This window comes from Anas platyrhynchos, chromosome 11 (assembly GCF_047663525.1).
Source record: "Anas platyrhynchos isolate ZD024472 breed Pekin duck chromosome 11, IASCAAS_PekinDuck_T2T, whole genome shotgun sequence".
Lineage (NCBI taxonomy): Eukaryota > Metazoa > Chordata > Aves > Anseriformes > Anatidae > Anas > Anas platyrhynchos.
In genome coordinates, this window is record NC_092597.1 from 14,426,209 (window position 1) to 14,447,314 (window position 21,106).

At 58.2% G+C, this 21,106-nt stretch overlaps 1 protein-coding gene across 3 annotated transcripts; it reads left to right on the forward strand.

The window, feature by feature from the left end:
* Window positions 1–2,725: 2,725 nt before the first annotated feature.
* Window positions 2,726–20,768, forward strand: SHF (Src homology 2 domain containing F). Of its 3 annotated transcripts, none has more exons than XR_003499781.3 (7): window positions 2,726–3,452; window positions 10,739–10,868; window positions 11,874–12,092; window positions 13,324–13,461; window positions 16,318–16,489; window positions 16,730–16,929; window positions 19,983–20,123. XR_003499781.3 is itself a non-coding variant. In XM_027466148.3 (7 exons), the coding sequence occupies exons 1-7, from the start codon at window positions 2,952–2,954 to the stop codon at window positions 20,167–20,169; spliced, it is 1,467 nt and encodes a 488-aa protein (XP_027321949.2). In that variant the 5' UTR covers window positions 2,731–2,951; the 3' UTR covers window positions 20,170–20,768. The 3 variants fall into 3 exon arrangements, 2 of the variants coding, with proteins under 2 accessions (XP_027321949.2, XP_027321950.2); XM_027466148.3 differs by having other exon boundaries at window positions 2,731–3,452; window positions 16,810–16,929; window positions 19,983–20,768; XM_027466149.3 differs by lacking the exon at window positions 13,324–13,461 and having other exon boundaries at window positions 2,731–3,452; window positions 16,810–16,929; window positions 19,983–20,768.
* Window positions 20,769–21,106: the final 338 nt, after the last annotated feature.

Below are 21,106 nucleotides of genomic sequence, written 5' to 3' on the forward strand. Positions count from 1 at the left end.
CACAGCTTTTTCCATGAAAGCCACCAGCTTTGGAAGAAAAAACTCCCTTTAAAAGAGCTGTGCTGACTCTTTCCCAGGATGTCATATTTATCCATCTGTCCCCTAACGATGCCAGTTTCCTACTCCTTATGCCAGTTTTTGTTCATTTGCAGAGAACAGATGTGTCATTTATCAGTCCGTGGCTCCCTGGCTGCCTCCTTGGAAGCATTTTTAGCATCACAGTCTCCACCTCCCAGTCCTCATGTCCCCTGCTGTGCCCAGACCTCAGGGGAAGCTGTGCATGGCCAGCAGCTGTAGCATCCTCTTGGTCCATCTTGGTTTGTGTAGGGTGCTCCCACGGAGAGAAGGGGCTGGAGATGCTACAGGCATTTCTAAGCTCCCGGAGAAGGCTGGGTGGTTTTTATTCAAAGCTGCTGAAGAAGCACCTGAAGATTCAAGGGGCTGCAGGCTTCCCTGCACGCCAGGGGAGATACTGGTGTCAGGGGTAGCAGCTGACCCAGTACCTGACTCAGGTGACATGGTAGCAAGTGTCAAATGCCCAATTCAGCCCCCACTTCACCTGTGGGTGAATCTTCTTCTGGCACCTCCTCCAGAGCATGCAGGAGCAGAGATGTCACCTGAGTCACCAAAATCCACAGTCATGAGTGGGGCACCAAACCCAGGAGGACGGATGAGGGCTGAGGACACATGCAGCTCTCCACAGGGCTGGAAGGAGCCTGGAAGACTTTGCCTGGCTTTTTCTTCCTGGCTCCTGCTCCAACCTGCCTGGGAAGTGTTTACCCAGGAGAGAGGGCCATGCTGTGATCTCCAACCCAATGACAACAGAGAAGAGCTCCTGGACCCTCCTGAGATGGAGGTGGATGGTGCACGATGGAGGCTGGCAGCAGAGCTCCTGCAGGTAGACACCTTCCCTGAGGTCCATACAGGCCACTGCAGGCAGCCTTCTGTCTCACCCATTCATGCAGCCGGTAAGTGGGCCAAAAATCACTTCTGCACAGCCAGGGCATTTTCTCCTCCCAGCTACAAACAGTGGCCCCACTGCCATCCTTCCCTGGGGCTAAGGGGGCCGAGGGCAGCACAAGCATCCCGCTGGGGGCCACTTGCCACGACTGCACGGGAAAGCAGATGAAATGTTGAGTCTGGCACACAAGCGTGCTCCCTGGTCCTCTCCCATCTGCCAGTCCCCACACGAGCAATGCTACGTGACAGCCATCTGTCACGCCAATGCGCCCGGCCGTGGGGACTCGCAGGCAGAATGGCATCGGGGCCACGGATGTGGCACCAAAGCCAGCCTCTACGGTGCAGGCATCAAGCCCGGGTTCCAACATGCATCAGAGACGACGGATATTAACAGTTGGGGATTGGAGCAACACCAGCTGCAGCGAGAGACACAGATGGAGCTCAGCTTTGGCAGTGCGAATGCAGAAATCTGTCGCTGCTTCTTCAAACCTGAAATGCGCTGCTGTGAATGGAGAGATGTCGCTAGTGTCTCGTCGCGACTGCAGAAAAGATATGAGCAGCACACGCCTGTGCTGAGCCTTGCGGGGTGTAAAAAGTGCACTTGGTCAGCCCCTGGCTGCCCTTTAAATCTCTCCAAGCACAAAGATGTCTCCCAGGGGGGCTCTCACCCTTCACCCTGCTGCCCTGTGTTGCTGTTTGGGCGGTCTGGGCTCTTCCCTTAGGAAAGGGAACATAACATCATGCTCAAATCTGAAGGCTCAGCTGTGTCCTGAGGTATTCCTCCTTGATGCCCCTCTAGGCTCTGCTGAAGCCTCAGGTGAGAGCAGGATGCCCCGCAGGGCCGAGACATGAGAACGGGCCTGCCTTGTGCCTGGTGCCCACCTGCCAAAAGATATTTGGAAGTAAAACAGCCACGGCAAATGGTGAGGAGGTGCTGGAGCCATCGGTGTGCTCAGACTGCAGACCTTCTTCCACCCCTAGCACGGCCACAATGCAGCTGCCTCACCAAGCAGGGAGCGACGGGAGGGATGCAACAGCATGGAATGGGGGGGAAGGACCTCTGCCATTCCTCCAGTATGTCAGTAATTTAAAAAAAAAAAAAAAAAAGACATCATAGAGAGCTAGATCCCTCCTTGGTCACCTCTCAGGGGATGCGGAGCGTGTGTTTTCCAGGCCTGAGGATTTAACGAGAGCCGTCGCTGACAGATGTTGCTGAACGCTCTCCCCAGCTCCTGGCAGCCCGTGGAGGTACTCTCAGTCTCACGTGCCGCCGAGCCCTGCATCCCGCTTCCTTCCCAACGCCGGACGGACAGATTTATTGAGAACCTCAGCCTGTTCTGCATTTTAATAACAACTCCATCATCTCCATCTGCCAGGATTTAGCTTGCTGCTGCTAGGGTGTAAATGCTGCCTCGGTATTCGCTCCGCTCCTGGCAGAGCTTTTCTCCTCCTGAAGTCTTTTCCCTCCTGCATTCCCCCACTACGAGATTTCTGTTTTACTTCTGAGCACCGCCGCTGAGCTGCGTCCCCGTCGGGATTTGGGGACGGCAGTTTGCGGGTGTCGGGGCTGCGGGCGAGCAGGGCCGGTGCTGCGTGGGGGCGGCCAGCCCAAAGGCTGCGAGCCCAGGGAGCTGCCGGGGCGGCGGGGGGAGCCTGGGGGCGCCGAGCGAGCTCGTTCCGCCTGCGGGGAGCCGGGGGGGAGCGGGGCGGGCCCGGGCCGGGCGCCGCGGAGGGCGGTCCCGGGCGCAGGGGGGGAGCGGGGCGGGCCCCGGGGGAGGCGGGCCGGGAGCGGGGGGGAAGCCGGGGCCGGGCGCCGGGGGAGGTTCGGGGGGGATACGGGGGGGATCCGGGCACGCAGCTCGGCGCCCCGCTCGGAGCAGCCGGCGCCGCGGCTCCGGCAGGTGGCACTGGCCGCCTCCCTCGGCCGCCTCCCCCGCTCTTCCCCCCCGCCCGGCCCGGGCTCCGCCGCCGCGCTCAGTCCGCCGGCGCCGATGCTGCTGAGCGGAGCGGCGGCCGGCTCGGAGCGCGGCGCCGGGGCCGGGGCCGGGACCGGGACCGGGACGGGGACCGGAGCCGGGACCGGAGCCGGTGCCGGCGGAGCCCCGCAGTGCGTGGGCACCATGGCCCGCTGGCTCCGCGAGCACCTGGGCTTCCGCAGCGCCAAGCCCGCACCGCCCGCACCGCCCAAGCCCGACTACCGCGCCGGGCCCCCCCAGCCGCCCCCGCCGCCGGGAGGCGCCGCCGAGCCGCTGGCCGCCGCCCAGCCCGACATCGTGGCCGCCTACCGCCTGCAGAAGGAGCGCGACTTCGAGGACCCCTACAGCGGGGCGCCGCCGAGCGCCGCCCCCGACGGGCCCCGCTACGTCTCGCCCAAGCACCGGCTCATCAAGGTGGAGGCGGCCGAGAAAGCCCCCGCCGGCCCCGCGCCTCCCCCCGCCGCCCCCGGCTCGCCCCCCGCCGGCCCCGAGCCCCCCGACGAGCCGCCGCAGGAGGTGAGTGAGTGGCCCCCGGGGTGGGGGGGGGGGGCTCTGCCGCCTCCCCCCTTTATGCCCCCGGTGCTCGTTGCAACGCCGAGCTCCCGGCGGCCCCACGCGGCTCGGGGCGGCCGTCAGGGATCTCTGGAAGCGTCCCGAGCCTCCTCCTGCCTCGGTGAGCCTGCCGGGGCCTGCCCGGGCTGTGCCAGCTGCAGCCGGGCTCCTCGGAGCTGCTTTGTCAGGAGGCGCCCGTTGCCTCTTTGTCTGACGCCTCCGAGCTGCGAGCCCGGGGTGAGAGCAGCGCTGGGTGCTGCCCGTGCCTCCCACCCCGGGAGCGGGCAGCCCCACAAAGTCCTCTCCAGGCAAGGGACAGGGGCAGGGAGAGGCTTCCTGGAGCCTTATGGCACCGGGACCCCTCCGAGGGGCAAACCCCAAAGGGCTGCGACCACCCCCGGCCTCCTCACGGGACCCCGCCGATGGAGGCAGGAGGGCACCGAGCGCCCGTCAGCGCCGCAGCCTGCAAGATGGGGCTTGTCAAGGGAACTCGACGAGATTGCAGATCTGGCTGATGGAGGGAGTTGTTGATACAATCATCGCAGACGCGGGCTTGGCGTTGCCTGACGTGCGGAGGAAACACACACGCCGAGCGAAATCCGCTCGGGAGTGTTTTCACGCAGATGAGGAGCTCGCGGCTGGCGGATCTCTGGAAGTTGCTGTTAACGAGCGAGCGCTGCTGGGAGGTTTGCAGAGGGGCCCGCTCGGTTCCCCGGTCCTCCCAGCTCCCTGCTGCGGGCAGTGGAGGAGGAGGAGGAGAGGAGGAAGGCCCTGGCAGAGGGCACTGAAGGTGCTGTTGCAGGGATTTGTTCTGCTGAGGCAGGCTCCTGGCACCTGGATGATTCTGAAAGGGACCAGGGGAAGGCTGTGCTTCTCGGAGGGACTCGGGCTGTGGTTTGTGCAGGGCTGAGCAGGAGCTGTGTGGAGCAGGGGCTGCTGGCCAGTCCAGCCACGGCTGGCTCGGGCTCCCTGGGCATCAGAGCACTGGGGTGAAGCTGGAGAGCTCAGCCAAGAGCTGGGAGGCATTTGGGGAAGCCCAGCTAGCAGTGGGAGGCTGAAAAAGACCCTTCGCTGTATCGGTGGCAGGCAGCGATTAGGTTATCTCCCAGTCTCATGCATGCCTCTGTGGGGAGGAGGTTTCTAATTCTTCAGGGCTTCAGTAGGGGATGGACAAAGGCAGAGCTCCAAAGGCTGGGTGAGATGGAAGTAAGGTAGGATTGTTTGATAGGGCATGCAGCCACCCATTGAAACGATTTCCCTGGAGGAGCGGGGCAGTGTCCACCACGTGGGGCACTTCTGCTGGGCTCGGGCACCCTTTCTGGCTCCCATCTGCTGGCCTTGAAGTGGGGCTGGGTGGTGGGAGGATTCCCTGGTCCTGGCAAGGGTGTGATGCTCATGGTGGTCCTTTCTGGAGGTGGTCCAGGGGGATGGAGGGTTCCTGCACGATATTTGCTCTTGGTGACAACATGAAAGTGTCCTGGAGCAGGGAAGGCACATCAGGACTGGGAGGGAGCCCTGATGAGCTCTTTACCCCAAAATGGGGTTGTGGCAGGCTTGGTGCTCCTGCTCTCAGAAGGAGGTGTTGGGCCCTGTTCCCAGCTCTGTTCCGTGGCTGCAGTGGGAAGTGGGACTGCAAACAGTGCTCACGTGTGGGTCCTGAGTTGTGGTGATGTTGAAGGTGAAGGGAGAAGTTTAACTATAGGTACAGGCAAGTCTGTGCTGGAGCAGAGAGATTTTTTGTTGAGTTACACTAAAAAGCACGCTAATAAGATGTGCAGCCCTTCCAAGCAGGAAGGACAAGGAGGGACGGAAGAGGAAGGAGCAGCCGCTGGCTCGTGGCAGTGTGGGCATGGGGACCACGTTCCCTGGGAGCCCTGTGCCTGTGTAGTGCCGTGCCTTCCCTCCCTGGAGAACTGAAGAAGGGGCAGGAATGTCTTGGCAGCAGCATCCCTCCTGCCCCGGCCACGAGTGTGTGCTATGTGACTTGCTGTCATCAGGTAAATCATCAGGTCGTGCTGCCTTACGTGGGGTTGGCAGCATCTCATGGGGACATGCTTAGGGTCTTGTGGGGACATGCTTAGCTCTGCAGCAGCTCCCTTTCCATTACAGAAGCTTGCTGGAGGTGGCAGGGAGGAGGTTCCTTCAGCAGTCCTTCCCCCACAGCAGCGGGAAGTGGGCTGAGACCACTCACCTGTGCAAGGGGGACCCTTGAGATGTCTTCTGTGCCACATGTGGAAGAGACACAAGGAACAAGGTCACCGGGGCTCCCTTTGATGCATGTGGGTGAGGTTCAGCCCCTTCTCAGTGAAGGGACCTCCTTCATGAGAGTGTGGGGACACCGTGCAGAGGTGTCCTTGGGGTTGGGGTTGTTTCTCTGCGCTGTTGCTCCCCACGTGGCTTTACCCATGTCAGGGCGGGAGCCTTGCTGCAATGTTGCTTTGTGTCGTGCCTGTCGGGACTGGCTGCTGGCTCTTGCAGTTGCCCCATGCTGCTGGGTGCGGGCCAGACCCTCTGCAGAGCACTGGGAGCCTGCCCTGCTCAGTGACACCTTAGGATCGTCCTCAGGATCTGCCTCTCTTCTTTGAGCCGCGATGGGGACAGGGCTGTGCGGCGCAGGGATGCGTGGCCTGGGGTGCTGCCTGCAGTTTGCCAGCAGTCAGTGGCAGCGTGATTAGGGTCAGACCCGAAGTCTGGGGCTCCAGATGCGACGTTTGTGCTCAGAGGGCAGGGTCAGCACCGTGGGGTGTGGGAACGGCTGGCCAGGAAGCTCCTGGGCGTGTGTCTTTCCTGAGAGAACCTCCCCGAACTGAGTCATCCTGCAAGATGCTGTGCTGTCCGCCCCGGGCTCCCTCCTCCTCCTGTGCCCTGGGTGCAGCCATGTCCGGCTCCTCAGGCGGGGAATCCGACCCTTCTTGGACAGCCGGCTTTTGGCTTACCTAAAAGTGCAGCTTTGGCACCCACTAAAAACTGAGCGGCAAGGTGACACCTTTGGGAAAAGGTCCTGGGGGTAAAAGTGGGGAAATCCTGCACCCAAAGGAGAGAATGAGCTGGGTTAAATCAGAGCTCAGAGTGCCTCCAGTGTGAAACACGGGGATTTGCTGGGGAACTGCAAACACACGTCATCTCCAGCCACTTGTTTATAAAGTGAAGGACCTGCGCGGGTGTCCTCTGGCTGGAGACAGAGCTCTGCATGAAGTGGAGCACCTTGTTATGGCAAAAGGCAGTGGCAGGTAGGGCGTTTGTGGGTGAGGTTGTGCAGAGCCTCAAGTCTGCCCTGGGATTTCGGTGTCTGAGCCACGATCTCCCTCTTGGAGAGCTGCTGCCTGTCCCCTTCCCTGGTGTGCTGTGTAAAAACTGCATTAACACCAGAACCTGGCCCTTACCCTTAATTTTAGTTTGTTTTCCTTTCATACAGTGGGCATAAATAATAGAGTGAGACTAGCCTCAGTGCGACAGCGGGGATCTGGGTGTGTATTACCATGGCAGATTAATGCATGAAATGTACTCCTGGGCACAGAGAGGACGTGTCGGGGGGTCCAAGTGCTGATTTGCCCGGCTGTTCTCCAAAGGATTGCTTTCGAGAACAAGAGCACCAAGAGCTGTCCTGTGGCATTGGCTTTGCCGGCCAGGCATGCCCTTTGCATCAGAATTGTTTCAAACACAGCAAAGGCTTCAGCCTGTACATGGGAGGGAGCAAGTGTGCATCGGGGCTTCTTGCTCTGCAGCCCCGCACTGTTCGTGACGTCCGGCGCTTGGATTAGGAAATGTCAAAGATGCAGTTTCCCAGGCAACCCTAATTCGCCCCCACGTGCCAGTGCATTGGGATACAGTCAGTAGCTGCGTGGTTGCTGCTGTCTGTCCTCCAAGAGCCCTGCCTCGCTCTCGGCGCTGGGTGTGCAGTGCTCCCCTCCAGCCTCGGTGCCTGCGCTGCGTTGCTGCTTGCTTGGTGTTGCACCCCGAGTGTGCCTGCTGCTGTGTATGGTTTGCAGTTCCCTTCTTTTCCATGCCATGCCTCTTTGCCATAGTGCCTGACTATTTCCAATATGAAAGTGTTTATGTTCTCAGTACTCCATGGGCTTGACTCTTACCCAGAGGTATCTTTGAGGTAGTGGAGGAATAAAGCCAGCGTGGCAACAAAAAAAAACACCAAACCCAGGGAAAGTGGGGACCCGATCTTGGGCCATTAGCTCTGTGCCTGACCACATCTCACCTGCACAGAGCCATCTAATTGCTGCTGAGCATCTCTGCAGCCCCCTGCAAGCAAAGCACAGTTTTAGGATGCTTGGGCTCTCGGCAGAGATGCTTTGGATCAGATCCCACAGTCCTCTAGACCCGGAGCATGTCCCTCCCTGCCCAGGGAGCCAGACCCAGGCACCCAGGAGGTGCAGAAAGAGTTTTCCTCCTGCTGGGAAGAGCAAACGCTGGGTGCAGAGGAGCCTCTTGGCTGCAAAGCCGCTGTGCTGGCGCCCTGTCTTGTCTGAAGCTGCTCTGCTCATGGGGTGGGAGAGGGAGGGTCCAGGACTGGTGCCAGCAGCAAGCCAGGTGTCTGTCTGTCTAGTAAAACACATCTAGGAAATGGGCTTTGTGGCAGGTCTTCATGCAGGCGGGTTTGGCTGAGGACAGGAGGAACGAGCAGGCAGCCCCTTCCTGACCCCGGGAGGATCAGCCAGCTGCATTCACAGCCCTGCAGCCACCTCGGAGCCGGGAGAGCCCTTTGTAAAGGGCGAGCACTGAGCTCTGAAGGCACAAAACCAGGCAGATGTGGGCGCTCGGTTGCTTTTTGGTGTGCCTGGCACGGCAAGCCCCTGCCCCTGCACATGTCGGGATGGGTGTCTGCGTGTTGGTGCCTCCCTTGGCACTAGTGCCTGTGCCGATGAGCTGTCACCGGCTTGGGGCCGTGCTCTGCAGAAGTCCCTGCAGCAGCGTGGCAGGGTTTTTGTGGCTTTCCAGGACGTGCGCTCAGCCTGCGGGATGCTCTGTGGAGCGGCGGGCACCAACCTGCTCGGTACTGCCCAGGCAGCATCCGACTTGCAGGCTGAACCCCCCTCTACCTTGCAGAGGATGAGGGTGTCCAGAAAACAGCTCTCTGAGGGGCTTCTCGCAGGCGGGTGTTAACACAAGCCAGGATTTCAGCAGCAGCGCCAGCTTGCATTCGGGTTTCATGCGGACACCCCTAGCCCTTGCTGGGGAGGGAGGGCAGCTCGAGCAGACGAGCAGCTGCACAAGCCACTGGCAGCTCAGATTTCCCTGGGCGGTTTTGCCTTAGTGGTGGTGAGCAAAAGGCTGCAGCCCTTGGGCTCAGTATTGCCCCTGGATCCCACGGGGCCCTGCAAGCCTACATCACCCTTGGCTGAGGGAGGCGAAAGCAGCCACAGCAGATTTCCTGGCTGTTCCTGGAGCCCCGACGTGGCATGCTGGCACCGGGCCCTGCCTGCAGACGTTTTGCTCTTTCCATCTTACCCGGAGAAGCTGATGCTCTGAGCAGACATCTGCTGCTGCTGCTTTCACACCGGTGCTGAGCAGCGTGGGCATTGTCTCGCCACCACATCTGAACCCTAGGCCGTGCATCCACCCAGGGTGTCTGCAAGCCCTGAGGCTGGCTGTCTTTGCTCTGGGGATGATGCTCTGCTGTTTGAGCCTCATTATGGCAGGGCTGGGCTGGGAGAGCTGCCTTGGGGTGAGGGAGAGCTGCCCAGGAAGCCCACAGCCCGCCAGAGGAGGCAGGTAGGTGATAGAGGAGCTGCCTCATTCCTCCCGCAGCCTGGAGAGATGCAAAGGCTCCAGGCAGCACAGAGGTGTTTACAGCTCCAGTTCCTGTCCCCTTTTCCTGCTGTGTTTTGTTGCTCGGGGCTATTGTCAGATGCTTTTCACAGGAAGGAGGAAGAGGGGGTTTGTTTTAAACCCATTACAGGAGCCCGAGGTTAATTTGCAAGAAGAAGCCCAGGTCAGCACTGCTGGCTCTGCCTGGGGCAGCGGGGTGCAGTGACGCTGGGCTTGTGGGGACCAAGGCGGGGATGGATTTTGGCTGCTGCCATAATGCTCAGGTTCATGCTGCAGGAGCTCAGCACAGCCAGCAGTGTGGTCAGCAAACGTTGCTGGATGTCCCGGCACGGCAACAGACAAGATGCTTGGGTGTACTCAGACCCATCTAGAAATACCTCCTTGGCCCTATTTTAGCTTTAGATGCTGGGGCTCGAGGTCATGTGTGCAGCTCCTGGCTTGTTACGGGCGGTGGCACTGTGTGATGGGAGCGTTCCTGCTGGGAAGCTGCTGAGATGCTGGGGCAGGAGCGTGGCTCTGGGGACTGGTGGGGACCGAGCTCCAGGTCATCCCTCCTGTCTACCACAGGATTGTCTCTCTGTTGCTCATAAGGACAAACCTTGGTGTTTGTTTTTTTTTAATTCTTTATTTTCCTTGAGGTATTGTACCTGAGAAGCTCTTGGTGCTGTTTTCTGCTGCCTCCTGGTTGCGTGGAGGAGTCCCATCCTGTATCACTTGGGACGAGTGGAGATGCTGCAGGGTCCTGGGAGAGGAATGGAGACGGAGCCTCAGGCTGTTTGTAGCCCTTTTGTTACGAAACGTCTCCAAAGGAGCCTGCAGGAGCCCTGGAAAACAACCAGCGAGCTCCCAGTTGTTCCAGCTGACACCCCTGTACTGGGATCTGGCCTGCTTTGGACGAGAAAACGCGGCTGTGCGCGGGGAGCTGATGTCAGTGCCTTCGGAGAGGACCTTGCTGGGGCATCCGCTCAGGCGCCGGCGGCTTTGCTGGTGCCAAGCCGCTGCTAACGGAGGAGGCTGGGCCGCCTTCTGCTCTGCTTGGCTCCGGCCCAGCTTTCGGGACAAAGGCTGGAGCGTTTCCACCGCTGAGAGCCTCACGCGGGCGCCTGGAAAGCTGCCGGCTGCCAGCACCTGCTCGGCAGGGCTCTGGTGCTGTGAAGCCCTCTCAGCGCCCCTGTTCCAAAAGAGGATGCAAAAGGGGCAAGCGAGGGCTGGCAGCAGCCACGTCCCAGGCCCCCAGTGCTGGTGCTTTTTGCCGTGGTTGTGCTGGCGATCCTGGGCTCCTGCTTGCTTCACTCCCTCTCCCAGGACTCGTGGCGTGAAGGCACATCCGACCCCCTTCCCTTTGGGGCTTGGGGTCCCGGGTGCCTCTCTGGCTTCTCCTAGCAGAGCTCATGGTGAGGTGTGGTGTCTGAAAGGGATTCAGCTGATCCCTGCCCCCCCTAAACTTTTGTTTTCCTCCCCTTTTCCAGCTGGCTGTCCTGGAGGACTACGCAGACCCCTTTGATGCTGCACAGGTGGCCGGTAGCCAGGCAGGGCTGGAGAAGGTGACGGAGAACGATGGATATATGGAGCCCTACGAAGCCCAGAAGATGATGGCTGGTAAGGTGGAAAGCTTTGTGCAGAGGCCGCTGTGCTCTTTGTGGCTTGGGTCCCTGCTGCTGTGAATTTGGTGGCCACTGTACTCCGTTCCTTACAGCTTGTGGTAGCACCAGGTCGCCCAGACAAGGCTTCTGAGGGCTGGCTGGCAAACCTGTGTGATTGCTGCAGTGGTGCAACAGCCACTCTGCAGCCAAATTTTCACAGGTCCATGCACGTGGGATGGACAGAACGCTTGCAAAGGCTACCCAAGCATTAAAGGCACCTCGATGCTTCTGCTTGTGGTGCTGCCTGTGAGGCTGAGCCAGGAGAGACATGACATTCGATGCATCTGGCATAAAACAAGACAGATGTGGGAGCTGTTTAATTTGGTTATGACGGGTCCAGAGCGTGCCGTTGTCTGCTGCAGCAGCAGGGTCCCCAGCGGGCTCGTTTATGGCTTGAAAGCAGGCGAGGTGAGAGCACGCGCTCCCAAAGGCATTGCTCTTACTGCTGCAGCGCATGCAGGGCGGCTGTGCTGGCGTGTCTGCTCCAGGCTCTGGCTCTGCTTTGTAGTCCCGTGGTTTTCCTGGAGCAAATGGTTTCTGGAAAGCTCACGCGGCTTTTGGAGGAGACTGTTGCTTTTTTGGAAAAATCAGCAAGCGACAAAGAGTCTTGTGTCTGCAGAGAGGCTTCAGTTTTGCTCAGGGGAAGGGCATTTTGTTAAAGCAGTCACGCTGGATGTTCAGGGGAGAAAGGCAGCCTTGCTGCTTGTGGGGACTCATTTCCTGGGGCGGTCTGTCCCCATGGACCCCGTTTTGCAGGGAGATACTGCAACATGGGGAGAGAAGGCATCCTGGTGCTGGGGACCACTCAGGACCCAGCAGCTCTGCTGCTTGTGGCAGGCTCTTGCTGCAGGTTTGGGGTCTGCTCCACCACCAATGCTCCCTGTGTTGCCCTTGGGTGAAACTAAGCCCTGTGGGATCGTGGCCAGGTGAAAAGTCTGTGCTTCTTTCCCTCTTCTGCTAGAGATCCGCCAGAAGGGCCTGCGGGAGGCTCCGTCCCGGCCCCTGCACCTCTACGACACCCCCTATGAGCCCGTGGCTGGGGGGCTGGAGGCAGACAGCGACCGCCCCGCCTGCCCCCGGCCCAGGGAGTCCCGGCTGCCCGAGGACGACGAGCGGCCTCCAGAGGAGTACGACCAGCCCTGGGAGTGGAAGAAGGAGAGGATCTCCAAAGCCTTCGCAGGTGAGCCAGGATGTAGTAGCTGTGTAGTGTTTTGCAAGGGGGAAGATGGGTTCTCAGCGTGCCTTTGTGGGGTTGGCAGAGTCAGCCTCCCCCTTCCCATGGCTCAGGTAGTGCTCCTTGACTTGTGGTGGCTACTGCTGTTCAGCAGGGCTGGGGGGAGTGGTGATGGAGCTGCCTCGGCAGCCTGTCCACTGCTCATCTCCTGCTGCTGTGCCCCTTACTGCCTGATCTGCACCTCTGGTGCAAGCTGACCCCTGTCTCCCACCCCAAATTGCAGGGCTGGGGCCCCATGCTCAGCTCAGGCAGAGCCCTCCTTCTTTGGGACTCCCTTTGTATGGACAGGACCTGGGCGCTCCCCTAGGAGCCTTCGGCCCCGCAGACGTCCAGCCTCCCGACCTATTTATCCGTGTTGCAGGATCGATTGTGTTTGTGTTTGTTAATGAGGAAATCCATGCTGTGCATTAGTGCTGGCTCCTCCGCCGGCGCTGGCTAATTGCCACGCTCTTATCTAGGATGCATTTTAATTGCAGCACGGTGTGTCTGCACTGCTGCCAGCGTGCACGAGGCGCTCGAGACAGTTTTTGTTGGTGCTGCGCGGGGATGGCGGTGAAGAGGTGTGGAGATTTGGGCTTGGGAGTGACTCCTCACCTTGTGGGTGAATGCATGTGCCAGGCTGGATGTGGTAGTGGCTGGTTGTGCCTACGGGAGGCTGGGGCTTGGGTCCCAGCACAGTAGTGCCAAGATTTCAGCTTCTTGGGCTCTGCTGCGGATCACTGGGCTGGGTTTGTGTGGAGGGGTCTGCACTGCTCCCAGAGCAGGTCCTGCTGTGGCTTCTGGAGTGTTTCTCCTTTCCTGAGAAGCTGGGAGCCCCCTGATGGGCACCTGGTGCCAGCATGAGGCTAATCCATGGCAAGCAAAGTCTGCATGCCCTTCTCTGCTGCTGCTGCAGCCTGCCTGCAGCCCCACGGCCATGGACAGCAGCTTGTCCTCTGGTGGCCTGGCTGTCCCCAGGAGCTCTGCTGGGGTACTGGGTGCCCCCGTGTGTGTCCCAGCAAGCCTGGGCTGGTGTAGGGCCCCTGGGAATTCCGACCTTAGATCTTCACCCTCCCAGCTGCTGTCCTTCTCCCTGGGCTTGGTGTTGCTGACTTTTTTTTTCTAAGCCCTCTCTTTCTCTCTCTTTCTCTTTCTTTCTCTTTCCACTCTCCCCACCCTCCCCCCTCCCCTTATCCAGTTGAAATCAAGGTCATTAAAGACCTGCCGTGGCCACCGCCGGTGGGACAGCTCGACAGTGGTGAGACCCCCCCGGACGGTGAGGCTGGTGCCCCCGGCCCCCCGCAGCACGGCCAGCAGAACTACGAAGACGCCAACGGTGGGTTTTGCATGACAGTGGGGTGTCCGGGGTGGGCTGTGGCCCGTGCCCACCACAACCCTGCCCTGCTGCCTGCCAGCACCGGGACGTTGCCACGCTGGAGCTTGTCTAGACCTGGCAGGGCTGGCTGCGGATGGATGCTGCCGGCTCTGTGCTGAGCAGTGCAGATCCGCCCTCCTCCTCCTCCTCCTCCTCTTCCTCTTTCTTCTCCTCCGCATTTCCCCAGCTCCTCCTGACCCCTTGCTTGTCCTGCGCAGGATGCCAGACCTTTGTCCTTGACTCTTCTGTGGCTCCTCCAGTTACCTGATACCTCCTTGCACACGGTAGTTGAGCTGCACCAGGGGATTATCCGGTGGCAGAGCTATTATCGTCTGTTTTGTTCTCTCTTCTTTGCCTCCAAATTCCCATCTGACGGCTGCTTTTACTTTTTTGACAACTGCTGAGCGTTTAGCTGATGTTTTCTTGTGACTCTTAATACCCAGGTCACTTACAGGCATGGTAACCACTAATTCAAATCCAACCGCTGAAGTTTGGGGTTGCTTTTTTTCCCAAGTGCATCACTTCATCATTTAGCACTGCTCTGTTTCATCTGCTTTCTTTATTGCCTTGCTGCTCAATGGCAGGGGATCCCTTTGGATTCCTGGCTCTCGCTGTTGCTGTCCTGAACAGCTATATCTCCCAAGGCACACTTTGTCATCTCAGGTTCGCCTTGCAGCAAAGCCCTTTCTGCACATACTGAAGGGCAGAGCCCCTGGCAAATCCCCCTTGGACTCTGCTGGTTGTCTCGCTTATGAAAACCAAGGATTGCTGTTTCTCTTTTGACCCATATTAATTTTTAAGGACCTTGCTCTTACGCCGTGGTAGATTATTTTTATTTTTATTTTTTCTAACAGCATCAGGTAAGGGGCTTCTGTCAAAAACCCACCTGGGCTTTCAGGGCCGGCCTTGTTCACGTGCCACCGCTCTTGCGGAGAGCTGGGATGGATCTGTGAGATGTGACTGCTCTGCAAACTGATGGCTGCACCCTGGCGTGCCATGCCCGCCTGTGCGTCACTAACGCTGCTCCTGACAGGCACTGCGACGTGCCAGGTGCAGATGTCTGATTTCCTTATCTGCAATTACCCAGGTCCTTGCAGAGCTTCGTAAAAAAAAATTGAGTAGCTTTTGCTAAGTTCCCAGGTGGGTTTGAGCACGAGGTTGCACGTGACTGCTGATTTAGCCGCGTGCTGTAGGGATGTCCCAGAGCAGTGCGGCTGATCTGCCAGCACCGGGTCCCGGCACTGTCCCAAATGCTCTCTTAGGGATGCTATGGGCTGAAGTAATCCCCAAAAAAGAAAGGCCTAATGGAAACTTCCCACTCCTCTTCGTACAATAAATGCAGGTGTCATGAAGAATTAATTTCTGTGCTGCACAGCCTCTGCTCTTACCCCATCATTTTTTATCCCTGCAGTCACTCTGACACGCACCCTGCTCCTGATGAACACATCAGTTTGTCATTTTTCCTGGCTTTAGCAACACAAATTCTCGTTTTTATTTTGATTTGCTTTGTTGTGTTAAGTTTATCTTGCCAGAGTTTTGTGTTATTCTCTATTTTGCCTGTCTGGGGGTGAATTGAACTTCTTGAAGGATGTCTTCTTACTCCTAGGGGCTTGTTTTTAATATCCTGTTTAATCATGTGCATGCTTCTGCTGCTGTCTGACAGGTGCAATGTATTTCTTCTGAGCCTCTAATATGATGACTTGTGCAGCCAGCAAACATTTCAGTGTTTTGATTGCCTGGCTTTTTAACAATTGTCCCAATTTTTTAAGGTGATGAGTTGAAATTGAAGTCTGGCTGTTATGGGCAAGAGCGAACCTCTGCAGCGGCACGGCTTGCCGAGCCGTCACACTGGGCACTTCAGCCCTGAGCAACTCCTGGGGGAATTTAAGCCGTGCTAAGCTGTGGAGGTCATGGAGGGCTGGCAAAACCATCCCAAACACCCCCACCAAGCAGCCAGGGCATCCCACGGGCCAGGGTCCTGCTTGTACTGGAGCTCGGCCACCCCCAGGGTGTCTGTGCCTCTGCAGCAGCAGCCACCAGCAGCCTTGCATCAGGGCAGCTCTGACGGATCGATAAGTAATTTGTGCGAGGGGGCTCTTCTTGCAGGGGAGCAATAATGAACTCTCTGGAGGAGGGAGAAACAATATTATTAATGCTGAAATCATCCTGCACGGAAATAACATTCAGTGGGAGGCTGGGTCCCCAGGGCACGTCTTGGTTAATCCCTTGCTGGGCGGCGAGCGCTGGACCACTGCTGTTCGTCGCTGTGCAGGGTCGTGTCAGGGAGGCATCTCTCAGAGGAAACGTCACCCTTCCCCTCCAGGGATTTTTTTTTCCACCACAACAGAGGTGGAAATGTGTCCCTTGTTTTCAAACTGCCTGCCTCCCCTTTAAGCTCCATCTTCCCCACTCCTTTTTATGCAAGATTGGAGAGCCTCTCAGTACTAATTCTCTTGATGGAAACGCCTAATTGTATTCCGCAGCCAGTGAATCTCTGGTTACATCAGCTACACCTCTCTGTGTTCATGAAACCTCCCTGAAAAATATATCTAGGGGCTCAGGAGCCCAGTCTGCACCAAGTCCTGATTGCACTTAAGGTGGATGCACTTAAGCATCCTCAGATGCCATGGGGTGCTCCCCTGCCCCTTATCTAGAGCAGGGGGTAGGGGCAGTGAGAGGGGACCCAGTGATGTGATGTCTCTGGCCACCTCCACAGCCTCCTGCTGTGTGGGGAAAGCTGCCAGCACGGTGGGTTTGTTATTCGTCCAGCCCGTCAGCCTGTCCCCACCGCCGCTGTGATGTCTGTCTGTCTTGCAGGGCCGTTGGAGGGACTGGGGTACGGCCGCACCTCGCCCTGCAGGGAGGAGAAGGCCAGGGCTGGCCTCAGACATGGCACCAGCAGCCTCAAGAGCACCAAGACGCTGAGTGCGGAGCCTGGCCCCTTCCTTGGGGAGAGGATTGACCCTGCCCTGCCCCTGGAGAGCCAGTGGTGAGTCCTGCCTGCCCTTCCCCTATCCACGCTGTGATGCTGCAGGGTGGCAGACCTGCCTCATGCCCTTGCCTTTTACCCTGGTACCACGTTTTTCCCACCTGCTGCTTGTCCCTTCTGCCCTCCTTTGAGTCCTGCTGTCCCCTTGTACCCTCCGCGACCCCCAGGCTGCCCCACTGTGAGCCCAGCAGCCCTTTGTCCCCCAGCCCCAGCGTTGCCACCCGCATCCTTTACCCCCAGCACTGCGGCCGGCAGCACTGCTACCCGGGGCTCGGCCGTGCCCAGGGTGTGCACACAGCTGGTCCCACTCCTGCCTGCAGCTGGTACCACGGGGCCATCAGCCGGACGGACGCTGAGACGCTGCTGAGGCTCTGCAAGGAGGCGAGCTACTTGGTGCGCAACAGCGAGACCAGCAAGAACGACTTCTCCCTCTCCTTGAAGTGAGTGAATCCGGCTGGGCTGCAGGGCGGGCGCACATTTGGGGCCACACTGCTCTTGTACATGCAGCAAAGGTGGCACTACCTCATGGCACTGAGCGTAAATGCCTGGGAGAGGGCACCCAGAATAAGGTGACTGCCTGCAGCAAGCACAGCCCAGAAATACTCTGCCTGGGTTGATGGTTGCAGGCTCCCCGTAGGCTGTGCTCAGCAACCAGAGGTGGCTAGGTGATGTGGAAGGTGAGCCTTGGGCTTTGGGTGGTGGCTCACATCCGAATTTGTACCCGTATGGTGCTGTTTCACATGTGGGGGCACACACCAACTGGCTGCTGGCATGCCCGTGCCCCCACTGCTGTGGGTGCTTGGCACCTGTGGGTGGGCGCATGGCTTTGTGCCGGGGTGCCCACGTGAGTGGGGGCCTGCGCCGTGGGGAGAGGGGGTGGCTTGGACACAACTGTGGGGCAGTTTCTGCATTTCTTTGTGGGATGGCACAGGCTCTTGACATTTGGTTTGGTGTCTGGCAGAAGCATCTCTCAGGAAGACTTGCAGAGCTAGAGGCAGGCTGCTTCTCCCTTGGCAGTGCTAGTAATCCCTCAGACGGATAAAATGATGGGCCTTATTACTCACTTGAATGTGTCTGATTACAGCTTCCAGCTCTGGCTTTTTGCTACCCCCTTTCGTTTTATGAGAAAATAAAGTCTCAGCCACATGGTGGGGAGGGCATTGCGCTGCTTTGGTTTCTCAGCAGGGAATCCTCACCCCCCACAGCACAGCTTGGTTTCAGCTTGGGTTTTGGAGGGTAATGTTAGCACCTTCCCCAAGCTTTGCAGCTTCCCTGAGAAACAAACCTGCATGAAGCACTGAGGTATGTGCCCAGAGCAACTTGCCCAGCTCTTTTGGGAGTGCTGGGGCAGCCTGAACTCCCCCAAAACAAAGCTGTTCTTGTCCAGCAAATGATGATGGATTAGCAAATACCTTCTTGCCCTTCTGCAGGATGAGTATATTAGCTCTCTTCCTGCCAAGCATGAAAAAAGTATTTATTGAGCGCTTCAGTCATCTCTGCCCAACAGCAGCCCACATATCCCTATGCTTTTCTCAATATACTTTAAGTTTTCCCAGTGGTCTCTGTACCTGCATTTCTCCCTGGCGATTTCAGCCTCCCCCATTTATTTCCCTGTGCCATGATTGTGAATTAAATTGCTCCGTCTCTCTAGCTTTTACGCTTTACTGCTGCCTTCAACACCAAAGTAGGGCAGATATTTAGCTTGAAAAAAAAAAATAATTCTTCCTTCTGCAGTTGTAGCTTTTCGGTCAGACATCAAGCTTTTTAGAAGAGCTTCCTGTTTTCATTTATCTGTTAGAATTTTTACTGACATTTTAATTTTCTCAATCATTTTTTCTTGCCTTGGACTGTGAGCTCCTTTGAAGCAACAGCTTCTAGTGGCCAGCGAGTTGTGTTTGAGAGGTGGTGTTGGGGTTGGTGGGGCTTCTTCCCTTTCCAGTGTGGAAAGCACCGATACTGTGCTTTTCTCCCTTTTCATTACCTCTCTACAAGCCAGTCATCTTTTTTTTTTTCCTTTTTTTTTTTTTTTCTCTTCCCCCCCCTCCCCCCCCCCGCTTTTAGTTCTTCCTACCCATCCTTAGCCTCATGGCAAAAATGGCCAAGTCCTCTTCTCAAATGGTGTGGGTGGGTAGGATGTGACTTTGCAGCAGTGTGCTTCTGCCCGCAGGAGACTGCACCCCATCCAAGAGCTGCTCAGGCGACGTCCACCAGCCATGCTTGCAGAGAGCACACAGCCTCAGGAACATGATTTTTACTGCGCTGCCTTTCTCTATAGAGCCTTTTAAAGGAAAATCCCTAGGGATGCTTTTTATATAGCTGTAAGCTGGTTGCCTGCATCTCTCTCTTTTTTTTTTTTTTTTTTCAAACTCTTTTTTTTTTTTTTTCTTGAGGAAGGAGGAGCAGCTGAGGAGATGGTCTGAAAGGAGAGCTCAGTGCTGACCTCCAGTCCTTTTGTGCTGCCTTAAAGGAAAATATGCACAATGGAGAGCAGCAGGAGCATGTCAGGTAGCGGGGAGGTTTAACCCTGCCGTGACAGGCCTGGCTGGGCCACCCCATGCTGCCTGTCATGGGCAGGGCTGTGCTGCCTTAAACGCTTGGAGGACGACTGCCCCGTGGCTCGTGCCTGCACGAGAGGGGCTGAAGCCATGCTGCAGAGACCCAGGGAGTGATTTGGGCAAAATCCAGCCTATTCTACCTCTTCTCCTGCTCTGTGCAGCCCCCACTGCAGGGGTGCGGGACCCCCAGCCAGGGTGCTTCCAGCAGCACGGCAGCCCCCCTGAGCCCAATCCCTGGCAGGGAGCCACGCCACCGCTTCCTCTGCCGTCCCCAGGGGTCCGGCTCCCCGCTGATCAGCGCCTAAATGGATTGCAAACCCATTCTGCTAATGCAGCCGCTCTGTCCATTACGGGCACCGTCTCCTGCTGGGGGGATGGGACTGGCCTGCGCGGAGCTGGAAGCGGCTCAGCATCTCTGATGAGGTCCTGTCTGCTTTTAAGTCATCAATATTTTGCCGTAATGTGCATTCCAGACGCTGCAGACAGGCTGTGGCTCTCCTCGGAGACGCAAATTAATAGCAACAGGGCCATTAGCCCGTCACTTGGAATCAGCGCTCGTGGCAGTATCTGCCTGCGCAGCCGCGCATGGCTCGGTGCCCGTGCTGTGCCGGGAAATGGCCTCGCTACGCTGAGCAGGTTTTATGGAGCCTGCAGTGGTGGTATGGAGCTGGGGGGGGGCCTGGCCACTGCCCAAAGGAGAAAATCTTGCCTTGCCACAGTAAGGCTGGCCGGTGCAGCAGTCCAGCTCCTCCTGGCACAGCTGCTGCATGAGCCAGGGCGGTTGTAAAAGGGGTTTTGCCACAGGTTAAAGGGTTAAAAGGCTGTCTCTGCGTCACCCCGTGGCTGCAGGGATGGGCTGCCCAGCTCAGGGGAAGGAGCTGGTGAGGGGGGTGACAGCCAGCTGCCTCTCCTAATCCTGCCTTCATCTCTCCTTGCAGGAGCAGCCAGGGCTTCATGCACATGAAGCTGTCCCGGACCCAGGAGAACAAGTACGTGCTGGGTCAGCACAGCCCCCCGTTCGACAGCGTGCCGGAGATCATTCATCACTACGCCAGCCGCAAGCTGCCCATCAAGGGGGCCGAGCACATGTCCTTGCTTTACCCGGTGGCTATCCGCACCCTATAGTCCTCACCCTGCACAAGCCGGGCTCGAGGCTGGGTGGACCCAAAGCTGGCCCGTCTGCAGGGCCGAGCGCTGCGGTGCCGAGGATGGGCTCTGGATCAGCGAGCTGGGCACGGACGGTGCTATCGGGGGGTCGCAGCAGCTGGACCCCTCATCCAGCTCCCTCCTACGGTGGTTCCTGTGTGCTGGTTTGCCTGCTGGGATGATGGCAGGGGGGCCCAGCACGAGGAGCCGAGCAGGGCTGGCCGCCTGCTGCCCTCGCCCCCTCTGGGAAGAGCTTGGGAAGCAAGGACTGGAACTGGGGCCTTGGAGAGGACCTGGGGGGAGCAAGGTGTGGGAAAAGGGGGATAAAGCATCCCAAGATGTGTCCTGAGGGTGCCTGGTTCTTCCCATGTCCTGCGAGGGAGAGGACAGCCCTGTGCCCACAGGAGAGGAGGCTGGTGCTGTCCCTGGTGGGGGCACAGGGTGTGAGTGAGGCCCGGGGGGCAGGTGCTCGGTACTGGTACTCACTGCCATCATTTGCCAAATGTATATAGTGACCGGTCTCGGCCGCACGTGCAGCACCACTGCCTAATAAAGCGGTGCATGGTCGTCTCCTGCTCCATGGTGTCCCTGTGCCCTTGCCCCGCCGCCTGGGTGGGTGACCTGTGCAGCACTGCACTGTGCAAAACAGCAGGGAGGGGGGTTTTATTAAGCAAAATTACTTGTTTGTGGGTTTTTTTGCTCCCTCACACGCAGAGGCCCACATACCCAGCTTACTCTCGTACATAGGGGACCAGGGACACTACTGGTCTTGTCCTGGCAATGCCTTTGAGGTCCTTTGTGGGTAGCAATGAGCTGATTTTGGACTTAACTGTTACGCCCTGCAGAGAGGGATGCTCTTTGGGATCTTTTGCCTCCTTGTTTTGTTTCACCCCTTGTAGTTAGGCAAAACACCTGA